Source organism: Eubalaena glacialis, chromosome 13 (assembly GCF_028564815.1).
Source record: "Eubalaena glacialis isolate mEubGla1 chromosome 13, mEubGla1.1.hap2.+ XY, whole genome shotgun sequence".
Taxonomy (NCBI): domain Eukaryota; kingdom Metazoa; phylum Chordata; class Mammalia; order Artiodactyla; family Balaenidae; genus Eubalaena; species Eubalaena glacialis.
The window spans coordinates 92,941,715-92,953,936 of record NC_083728.1 but is presented as its reverse complement, the minus strand read 5'-3'; the positions used below and the strand labels follow the sequence as shown (position 1 = coordinate 92,953,936).

The following is a 12,222-nucleotide window of genomic DNA, read 5'->3' as shown; positions in this document are numbered from 1 at the left end:
ACAGGGCAGTTCTTATCTTGATCAAAGTGGTGGTTACACCAATCCCATGTGATAACATGACGGAGAACCACACATGCACAGGGTACCGATGTCCAGTTCATGGTTTTCACAGCAGACTGTACTCACGTAAGATGTAACTTGACCATTAGGGGAAATTGGGTGAAGGATGTGAGGGACCTCTCTGTACTATCTTTTAGACTTCCCGTGAATCTATAATTATTTCAAAATAAAAAGTTAAAAACAAAATGTGTTAGAAAAAATGAGCACCTAGTGGTGCTTCTTCCCAACAGAAAAAAAGAAGCAAAGGGTATCAATAGCAACGCACAAAAGAATAAATATAAATGGCTAATAAACACATGAAAAGAACTAAAAATCATGGGAATTTTCACTTATCAGGCTGGTAAAAATATAAGAAGAATAAAACTAGTATGACTGAGGGATTGGAGGAAAATGCTCTCATACACCATTCAAGAAGGTACAGCTGGTAGGAGTGTAAACTGGCACCATTTGCTGGCTTCAGTTTTCACTAATTAAACCCTAACCAAATACTACCTGGAGACTTCAGAACGCAACTCGCCGCCACCCCGCACACACGGGGACTGACAGCACCTGGCAGAGGAGTGGGGTCTCTAAGCTGCTTTCACTTGGCCTTCCTCAGCTCAAGATCTTTCCTCTTGGCATTCCTAATGGTAAGACCTGAGGAAATGAAGGCCAACTGATCTTCGCAGAAAGACTGGGTCATACAGTCTGAAATGTGTGTCCTGGCGGAGAGCACGGACCTCGAGAATAAGGTGCCAGACACGTCTGGATGGGCACGGGTGTGGCTGCACGTGCTTTGCGCTCTGGGGGCTGGTCCAGACACGTGGAGCAGCCTGGGAGCCACCACAAAGAAGAGAAATGGACTCTCCACCAGTGTCCGAAACTTGAAAGATAAAACACCGGGCTCAATATCGACCATCAGGCCTGATGCCGAGAGAATCCCTAAGCTGGACGGGCAGTGACACTAGATGACCTACACACTCCTCTCCGGGTCTCAGATACTCAGACCCAACCACTCCTCATCGCCCCTGGCTCCATCGCACTCAGTTCAGCCACCGTCACCTGCCACCTAGATTATGGCAAAAGCCTCCAAAGGGCCTCCCTGTTTCTTTTATCCATTCAACTGCCAAAGTGATCCGAGTAAAACGTAAATCAAACCGTATCACTCCTCTGCCCAAAGCCCAAGTCCTTCCAGCGGCCCCTCACAAGGCCTCCATAAGCCCCTCTGCTCTGCAGACCCCCCCCCACCTCCATCTGCTTGCTCTGGGACACAACACTTGCCCCCACCCCAGGGCCTTTGCACTTGTTACTCTTCTGGGCTAGAACACACTTCCCTCTTCCCCCAGGGCTTGCCTTCCCGTCTCCTTCAGAGAGTTCTCAAACGCCACTCGGGGGAGCTCCATCAGTTGGGGCAACGAGCCAAAACACGGAGGCTTCAACAAACGTGGGCTGGGGTGCCTCGGCCACATGGTGTGTATTGCTTCCTCTTAGCTTTGCACTGCCTGCCCACTGCCCACGTTCTCGACACTGGACGGCTAGCGGGAAGGAGGAGAGAGGCCGGGGCGGACTGTCCGGTCATTTTGAGGGCCAGCCTCAGACCTTGGTTCCACGGCTGCACCCAACCAGGGAGAGTAGGACATGCAGCCTGGCCCTGTGGCCACACTCCCAGCTCGGCCACCACGATGGAAGGGAAAACAAAAGGTGGGGAGGCCCAAGAATCGCTAGGGAAACTCCCCGTGACCACCCTGTTTCTCCATCGAGGCTCCTCTCCACACTCTCTACCCAGTTCCCCGCTTCACTTTTCTCTAATCGCACAACATGCATGCTCGTGCACGCGTGCACACACTAATACACATAATGCACGTGCACGTGCACACACACGTCTATTACTAATTTATTTACTGTCTGTCTCCTCTTGTCAGAAAGTCAGCTCCACATGGGCCGGGATTTTTTCGTTTGTTTGTTCGCTACTATTTTCCAGGATTTATAAGAGTGCCTGACACGGGGTGGCTGCTCCACAAATATTTGCTGAATGAATGAATTCCATGAAGCTAAAAAAGACACACAAGACGGTAAGCACAGTTGCGAGATTTCGCAGTTGCGAGATTTCGCAGTTAGCCCGAATGTAACGCTGCGAGAATAGCACGCCCGACCCCGCCTTCCCTGGGGTCCACACTAAGCACCAGCAGCCCCCCATCACCGCCCCCCTCCCCCATCATCTCAGAGGCAAAAAGGTCCAAAAAGGGCTCTGGCAGAGGCTGCAGCACCAAGTTCCAGCCGGCGAGGGCAAGGGCGAGGGCGAGGCGGGCGCGCTGGACCGCACCTGCATGAAGCCGCCCTAAAAGGCAGAGGGTGGACTCTCCTTCCGCCCCCTCTGCCCCCTCCTGTCTGGCTGGGACGCAGGCTGGTGGCCAAGTCTGAGGACAGGGGCCACGGAGTAGGACACGGGGAAGGGTCTGGACAGAGACCCACCCGGCTACCCCTTCTTTCATGTGACAGGGAAAAGGAAGAGTCACTACTGTTTGGGGTTTCCCGTCACATGAAACCCAGCTTCACGGAAAAAGTACAGACACCCAGGAATCTTGCCACCTGCCACAAACAGCAGGGGACCACTGGCGTTTCGAAGTAGAAAGACTCTTTGAAATGTTCCAGACTGTACCACAGGAAAACCTGGGGCTGAAGGCACCGTCCCTATCACACTTTCTGGGGGTTCCCTTGTCTCCCTCTGATCTAAACCGTGGATTACGGTATTTAAAAAAATCAAGAGACAGGACATCTTAACAGCAGGGAAAAGAGGAAGAAGCAAAAGGATTACAACAAACAAGGGGTGGACCTGGGAAACACTCAAGACTGGCAGAGAGACCTCTAGACTCTCACAGCACTGCTACCCCCAAATAGCCCACGGGTGTCACCTGTCACTCGCCAAACATGCTGCTACTTCAGGACTTACTCTTAGTCAACCAGCTACCATGACACTGTTCCCCAAGTGGCTGAAAGTAACCACCAAGCCATTACAGAGTAGATTCCTTTCCTAGAAGGACAGGGGACTGGGCACAGAAAATGCCCCAAACTGCCTGTCACTATATGTCACTTTGTTTCATGTGGCCTCGAAGAAAGTTACAAAAAGTTACTGTGGCTGCAAATCACCCCATCTTCCATTTAGCCCCGCCCTCTAGCGCCTCAAAAGCTTCCTTACTAAGCAAGCTCAGGGAAAGAATTTTGAAACCCAATTAAAATAATACTAGCAAAAGCACAGGCAAGTTTCCAAAGGAACATTAACCTGTGGTGTCAGGCCTTTCTGGAAAGTGATTGGCTCATTCTTTTTTTTTTCTAAAAAGATGTAACCACCACACAGCACAAGCTGCTGTTTGTTTCAGGAATGCAAAGGAGAATTCTGGGCACTACTTTATCCCAGAGCTTCACCAAAGAAGCATTCCAAGCCTGAGAACTTGTAAACCATGGTTCTCCAGCCCTTAAAAAGCACATCCATCGGGTGAGGGGTGGGCAAAGACCACAGGCCGTGCTGACAATGTGGACCTTGCCTCTGTGAGCTGATGCAATAAACCCGTTGTAATTCCGAAGCCCCAGACGTCACAAAAATCGAGCACAACACGTGGATTTTATGTTAGGAACTAGGCGGGTAATTCCGGCGATTCTTCTTATAGTTAGCACGTTACTCACTTCGCCGCAGGGTAATTTTCCTCTTAAAACCTCACACCCAATTGGTTCTAACACGGCAGCATACACACACACAACCGTGATGGGTCTCTCCTCTACATCTAAAATTCAGCCTTAGAGTGAGCCTTTTCTAGCAATTTAGCCATCTCTGGTAATGTTACAAAGACTCAGTTCTTCTAAACACTACAGAAAAAAGAAACCTCTGTAATTAGCAGAATCACTTGACTTCCAGAAATCAAGAAACACTGTGCCATCAACGTAAACTCCCTCCTCTGAACTGAGTCTCCAGCTCCATCTTCCAAAGCCAAGAGGATGAAGACATTTTCAAGAAAGCACAAGGCCCTGCCACTTCGAAATAGGAACTGGAAGGAAGTAAAAAACGATTCACAATACAGTGAACTTTTTTTAATATCCAAGTGTGAAGCAAAAAGCATCTGAGGAGAGAACAAACTGTACTCTCCATGTGTGCTGAACATTCATCCGCGGAAAGTCCCCCAAACTTCTGAACAAGCAAATGCCAGGCTCATAATCGGACAAGAGGAAGTTAGGTGAGGACTCGAGCAGAGGTACCAAACTCCCCTGTAACTGTCCAGTCCTCTAAGAAAAGACACACTGAACCCACAGGAACAGTTAAGTTGTTAAATGCAGCTGCTGGGCTGCAATTTCAATAGTACAGTTGTGAAAAGCAAAAACTGGTTCCGTTTATCCCAGCAGCTCTGTACCTACTGATTTTCCCTGCTCACACGGCATGTTTGGAGGGCACAACGATGATGAAGAGGATGATTAACTAGATAACAAGCAAAGAGTTGTGCAAAGAACCGGGAGCGGTAAATCCTAAGACTAAGGCCTAAGGCAAAGGGAACCCCTCCTGCCCAGGTTCAAGTTCACAGTCCCTTAACCGGACTTCTACAGGAGCCCCCCACAGCCTTCGCCTCCAGTCTGCCCCCCTTCAGCCCATCGTACGTGCTACCGACAGTGGTTTCTGGAAGCACTGGCAATCGGGTCCGCTCCTCTCTCTTCACACACCTCACTGGCCCCTCTGCTTACAGGTGACTCCCAGCTGCTCAGCGTGGCCCGCGTGGGCAACCCCCCACCCCCGCTGTGCCGCCTGCAGACCACGTGCCCGCGGCAGGAGGGTGAGGGGTGGAGACTCACCCAGGCCTCAGCAGCCCTGGACAGCGTCTCCCTGCACGGGACCCCTGTGCTCCGGGAGGTGGCGGGCACTGCCGAGGCCTTGCTCAGGGGCAGCCAGGCCAGAACTGACCTGGCACAGAGGAGGGGCAGAGGCACGAAAAGCGCGGAGAAGCAGCGCAAACCACACGTAAAGCTCCTGCCTCACCCCCAGCCCCGCACTTAGCCAACCGAGTCCCTTATCGTGCAGGCAGTTGGAGTGGGAGAGCTGTTCCCTGCACACCAACGCCTGCCGACCGGCCGGGGCGGCCTCTCCGGGGGCAGCACTGCTGCTCGGGCGGCACGGAGCTCTGCAGCTCCCTGGCGAGGCTGCCCCTGCCGCCTCCCTCCCAACTGTGCCCCCCGTTCGTCCCTACCTAATCTTGAGAAGATCTCCTCCAAAAAATCTCCCCACCCCTCCTGCCAGGTGGGATTGCCTACCTTCTTCCTTTATGCCTAATGTAGCTGGACAGTCCTCAGTTATACTTCTTAGCACACTTTATTGCAATTGTTTGCTTGGATATCTGTCTTACCAGCTTTTTGAGGAAACTGCACTTGACCTCGGCAGAGTGCCCGGCACACAGAATAGGCTCCCTGAAAGAGCGCCCACCACACCGCCTGGCAAGGAGGACCATGACGTACAAATTCTCAGTCACTATCAGTGCAGGAGTTACATACACACAGAAGACCAGCGGCCCGCCTGCTGCACCATTCCAGAACTAGACCGCAGATTAAAAGGTGTACGTAACCGAAAGCAGATCATGGAAATACTACCCATGTGCTGTATCATAAGCACATTAGTTAATGATAATTTGCCAGATGTGTTTAACAAGTTCGAAGTTCTCTTACTGGAGAAAGGGCATGTAAAGTAGACCATATTTATGTGACTTATGACAGAAACTTCTCTTTTAGTTCTGCTGTGTCTTCCTCAAATGTGTTTTACAAGATTAGGTCTCACATAGCAAGGTTATCTCCCTTTCTTTTTTATGAAGCCAGAGAAGTGCTATCGAATCCTGTGTCTAAATGGCAGTTGACCTCAGTGACTATGCAGGAACAGGGGACTTGTGAGAAGGGCAAGGTTTCTCCTTTTCGGGACAGGGAGAGTCCCCTCTGAGGAGGAAAGGCCCTCACAAGGCAGTCACCAGACACTGCCGTTCTTCTTCCCCTTTTTGTTTCTGCCTCTGCCTGGAATGGCAAGGTAAACCAAGGGAGCAGAGGAAACAGGCAGCGTCTAACACCTGGCTGACAGCAGGTCTCACGGCGGCTGGGTCTCCACTGAGAGACCGTCAAAGGCTCTAAGAGTTCTGTCACCTGGGGAGGGAAAGAAAGTAACAAAACTAGTTGCTGAAACATCACCCTGGAAAGGTTTCTGACACTAAGCAAAGGATCCGAAGAGAAAACTGACCACACCGTGTTAAGACGCTTAGGTTGCAACTGTCTATCTTGACGTAAAGACTATTAAGGGCCCACTGTCCATCGAGTTAATAAGATGCTCTCTAATTTTTTTAAATAAAAATATAGAAAAGTACGAAACATCAGAATAACAGACACTCACATACTTACCCTCCAATAAACAAAATCAGCAGCTTCATATTTGCTTTCGGTCATCGCAGTTCAAAAGCACACAACATGTGAACACCTGTCAGGTAACCACACCCTCACAAAGTCGGGCTGTTTGAAGCATAAGATCAAAACGATGGGATGACGGACCCACCTGGAGCCAACCTCCCCCAATCACTCGCCAGGTTCAGGTCCAGAGCAAAGGCTCTCTGGAGACGACAGGCTCATTTTTGGTCTTATTCCCTGCCATGTCCCCAGCATACTGCACAGTGCCTCGCACACAGTAGGTGCCCCATAAATGCTTAACTAATAAGTGACTATAGAAAGAAATAAGCAGACTGGCCTTTGAGGCCCGAGTTCCTCATAGTGATTGCTAAGAAGACAGGGCCCTGGGGACTTCTCTGGTGGCCCAGTGGTTAAGACTCTGCGATTCTACTGTAGGGGGCACGGGTTCAATGCCTGGTTAGGGAACAAAGATTCCTACATGCCACGGTTTAAAAAAGAAAAAAAAAGATAGGGCCTTGGGAAGCCATGACCTTTTGGGTTTATTTCCCCATCTGTAGCGAGACAAGGGCTCCATGTACCAGCCAGGAGGGCCCGTCCTGCTCCAAAATACTGCACCCAATCGAGGATGGCGCACGCAGAAGTCTGACACAACCGCCCCAGCACGCTGGTAAACGCTCCTCGCAAATATTCAGCTCCGGATGTTTATATTTCCTTCTTTGGTAAATTCTCAATTGATAACAGCAACTTCCATCCCAACTCTGAAGAGACTAGAATCTTCTTCCCCAGACCATGCGAGTTGACTGGGGCGGAGGGGGAAGGGAAGACTTAACCCCCAATTTCACACTTAGATATTGTGTATTCCCTCGCTGTTTCTGATATTCCTGCCCTTTAGAAGATTAAAATTTCCTTTTTATGGCAAATCTGTCTTCTAGTTCATCTGACTCTTTCACTTTAATTTTTAAACTTAACTTGAGAATGAATGTGAAAAGGAAAGAGTTATAAAAATGTCATCCTTCAGATCCACCGATGGACAGTAGAATTAGTGGGCAAAAGCTTGAAGAGAAACAGGATATTTGCATAGTTGCAAAGTATCTCCCCCAAATATTTATGTTACAGAGAACAGTAGTAACTTTATAGTGGAGAAACCTGGCAAACACCCTGCTAACCGAGTAACCAAGGCTCACATCGCCAGGAACTGGACGTATCGAGAGCATGTACCCCTGACAGGATGCTCTGGGCAGACACATCACTTCAGTGGCTTTCTTGCCAAAAAACGCATCATCTCATTCTAATGATGAGAAAACACCAGACAAACCCAAATAGGGACATTCTACAAAATGACTGACCGGTGCTCTTTCAACGTGTCACAGTCATGAAAACCCAGGAGAGACCGAGGGGCTGTCACTGACAGCAGACTCAGGAGAAACAAGGACGAAATGCAGGGTGGGGTCCCGAGGCCGATCCTGCCTTGTAAGAAGGGCTTCTACAGGAAAAGCGGTTAAACCTGAATGAGGTCTACGGGTTAATTAACAGTACCGTACCAACGTCAGTTTCCCGCTTTTGACGAGCGTGCTACGACTGTGTAAGACGTGAGCATCAGGGGAGATCAGGTGAAGAGCACGTGGAAGCTGAACTGAGAGAGGATTATCAGGCAGACTGTGCAGAACCCCGCAAATAAATGAGAAAACTACACGTAACTCATTAGTAAAAAACTGGCAAAAGACAGGAATAGGCATTTCCCAGAAGAGGAAACACACACAGCCAATAAGTCTGGGAAACGTCAATTAAACCCTAAGGAGATACTATAAAACTATAGTGTACCTTGGCTCCTTCGGCTAAAAGGAGATTCTTAAACATTTTTAAAGTCTGATAACACCAAAGACTGGCCAGGATGAGAGCTCTGCGCTGCTGGCAGAAGCACAACTGGTATAATCACTTTGGAAAATAACTGGACATATCATGTCTATTTGGAGGCATATATGCCCTACAACTGGCCAATTCCCCTCCTTGGTATATGTCCTGGAGACGCCTGAACATGTGCATCTGGGGGAGCACGGGAGAGAGCGCAGCAGATTTGTTTGTAATAGCAAAACATGGAAAACGATTCCAAAGTATACGCACGAGAGAACGGATGCATCCGAGTACATCCACACAATAGGATAGCAGACAGCAGCGAACATGAAAGGACCACAGCCACATGCACTGCATGAATAAATTTCAAAATACTGGGTGAAAAATGCAAGTCACGGAAGAATACATACAGGATGAAACCATTTATGTAAAGTTCGAAAATAGGGAAAACTCAAGACTCTTTTTTAAAAATAAATACATAGTATGGCAACACCATAAAGAAAGGCAAGGGACCAGTGACTTAAAACTTGGGAACCTGTTTCTCAGGGGCAAAGGGATGTGAAGGTCAGTGCGATTTCTGGACACCCCAGGGGGTGCATTTATATCAGCCGGGCACATCTATTCTAGTTATAGGAGAAATATGATACTCATCTTCATATGCAGTTAATGTTGAAGGATACTTAGGAAAAAACCAGAATGCAAATAGGCTAAACACCCCAAATTTTCTGTTTAAAGACTCATATCCTAAATGAAGCTAAGTGACAAAGATGACTAGGCTTTGTGAAACTTTCAGACCTTAAAATAAAAGGAAAGAATCCTCAGGGAACAACTTGGAAGGGTTCAGATTAGCTTCCCAGGCATAGATCTGAAAACATTCATGATTTGCCAGGCAGGACCCATACTTCACAGCTGGAAAGTTCTCTTAAGGACGCATTAACTTCCTACTATGAACAAGATCTAGAAAATGTGAGCTCCTTGAGTTACACCAATCTTGACTATTTTAAGAATCCTTCATATTCCTTGAACAGAAACATTTATCTAGCCTGAGTGAATTAATTTTGTTCCTCTCAAACCATTTAGATAGCTTAATTAGCCTCTGTTATGTGTTTCCGTTCTTAAATATCAGGGTTTAGAGCAATTTACAGCTTGCCTGTACTTTTACAGTTTTTAAAGGAAATTCTACCAAAGGTCAAGAACACAGTCGTGTAGTCCAGACAGAGGGCTCACTCACCAGCTGAAACTCGCTCCTCCGGCTGAAAGCTTCCCTGATGCCAGAATCCCTCCATAGCGCGCTCAGAGCAGGTACGTACAGCTGAAAGGTGGCAGGCTCCACGGGCAGCCCTGCTTTGTTCTCAAAGGCCATGAGGAACATCCCGTGCTTCTCATTTTCAGAATACTGCCAAGGAATACCAAGCTTGTCTCGTGCATCAACCAGAACCCTTGAGCCCTAGGAAAGAAAAGAAATCAAAAGGATTTCATTGTGCTGCAAAGGCTAAATCACAACAGAGAACCTCGATGTGGGCATTAATCGTCATACAGCAGGAAACTCACAAGCTGCAACCAGGATTTGTCTCTCGGTTTGTTTTGTCCTGGCATGAATGTCCTGCTCCCAGGAATGTAAGACAGACGGACACACAGATCACATCACAGGCCTGCCCTTTGCTGTCACTCATTTGAAAAGGTCCCGGAAGGCAGAAAATTGAATGGGGAAGAAGCGGCAACAAACTCAGCAAAGTGACATTTGAAAATGAAGCGTGAACCACGTCAGTGAAAGAGACAGTGTTTTAAGACAACTACAACTGTAGTATTACAGCTGTCATCATCACTGAAATCTGGCAGCTCCTCAACACCAGAGGATACACTGCTCATCCCAACTTAAAAGGAGTGGGGAACATAAACACACAGGCAGTCACGAGATGGGAAGAGACCGAAATGGACACAAGTCAAGCGGCCCACCCATTGAAAACAGGAGCTGGGGGACCACGTTCTAGATTTGTGATGATGAGAAACTATTTTTCATTGATTTGCTTATTTCCTCACTGTTAAAAATAAAGTTAGGATTTTCTGCCTTTTCCTTACCTCACTGACAGGGTCAAGGGGACAGAGAAACAGCCTAAACTAAAATAGTATTAGGGAAAGCGGCCAAATTGTGGAAAATACTGTCGTGGTGAAAACTGCCTCCCTGGGCAGGAAGGAAGTAGGTCTAGTCCATCTTTCTCAGGTTAGTGCTTCGAAGTTAGCAACACAGCATCTAAGGAAGTTTCTGAGTTCTTCTGACGGGACCCCCTCAATACTCCCTGGCAGCATCAGTACTGGATGAGCCAGAGCAGAAGGGTCCCTCCCTACCTGGAAAGGCCTTGGCTGGCTCCGAGTGGTCTGGGGGACCTGGAACGATGGACAGCAGTACCCTGTCCCCTAGCACAGAGAACGGCAGGACATCACTGCCCAGCTGGCACTTACTTTTTTTAAAACAAAAACAGCCTTGTTGGAGTATAAGTCACATAACATACAATCCCCCATTGACACTGTGCAGCTCGATGGTTTACCCCAAACCAGGGCAAAGGAGACGAGTCTGTGCTGCCTGCCTCTGCTGTAGCACCTGCCTTGAACCACCAAGGTGAGTGGTAATGGTGACCAGAAACTAGCTACAGTCTCCCCTCCAGACCCAGGGAGCCGGACTGCCTGGTTAGAGATGTTCCTGTGAGCTCCCTCCTCGGGGTCCTTGCTCATCTGCCACTGGTGACCATGGCCAGTCCTTCTGATCCACAAACTTGTTTAATGCTTCCCTGGGGCGAAGCCCTGACATAGGCACTGTGGGAAAACAAAATGCTTATGAAGCAATGTCCGAGCTCTGGACACTCAGAATCTGGCTAGGGAGACAGATATGTGGATTTAAAAAATTAACACCCACTAATAATAAAAACTCTCAGAAAACTAGGAATAGAGAACTTCTTCAACTTCATAAAAACACTGGCAAAAACTCTACAGCTAACACCAAAATCAATGGTGAAAGACTGAACGCTTCCCTCTAAGAATGAGAACAAGACAAGGATGCCCACTTTTATTACTGCTATTCAGCATGGTTCTAGCCAGTGTGGTAAGGTGAAGGAAAGAAATATAAGGTACATGGATTAGAGAGAAAAAAAATAAAACTAAGCCTATTTACAGATGAAATGATGGTCTACGTAGAAAATCCCAAGGAATATACCAAAGAAACTCCTAGAATTGAAGTTAATTCAGCAAGGATAGAGGATGTAGGATATAAAAATCAACCTACAAAAGTCACCTGTCTTTCTATATACTAGCAATTAACATATGGAAATTGAAATTTAAAATGCAATACTATTAATAATCACACAAAAATGAAACACTTAGGTATAAATCTAACAAAACATGTACAGGACTTGTATGCTGAAAACTATAAAATGTGTTGATGAAAGAAATGTGTTGATGAAAGAAATCAAAGATCTAATAAATGGAGGGACATACCATGTTCATGGATTGGAAGCTTCAACATAATAATGATATCAATTCTCTCCAAATTGATATACAGGCCTGACAATTTCTAAAAAATCCCAGCAAAATCTTTTATGGATATAGATATAACTATTCTAAAACTTATATGGAAAGGCACTAGATTAACTAAAACAATTGTGAAAAAGAAAAATTAAGGGGGAGGAATCCAATTTCCAGATTTATTACATAGCTACAGTAAGCAAGACTATGCAGTACTGGTGAAGGACTAGACACATAGATCAATGGAACATAACAGAAAACCCAGAGATGGTCCCACATAAGTATGGTCAATTGACTTTTTTGAAGATCCAAAAGCAATTAAATAAAGAGTAGCCTTTTCAATAAATGATGTTGGAGGAATTGGATGTCCATAAGCAAAGGAAAAAAAAAACAAAAACCTTG

The 12,222-nt window shown here is 47.2% G+C and overlaps 1 protein-coding gene across 1 annotated transcript in view; it reads right to left on the bottom strand.

Moving 5' to 3' along the window:
* The window catches only part of GNA12 (G protein subunit alpha 12), a 115,981-nt gene that overhangs the window by 55,863 nt on the left and 47,896 nt on the right, over positions 1–12,222 (bottom strand). The window contains exon 2 of the mRNA XM_061208817.1: positions 9,536–9,751. Within this exon, the coding sequence (XP_061064800.1) occupies positions 9,536–9,751 (216 nt within the window). The remainder of the gene's footprint in view (positions 1–9,535; positions 9,752–12,222) is intronic.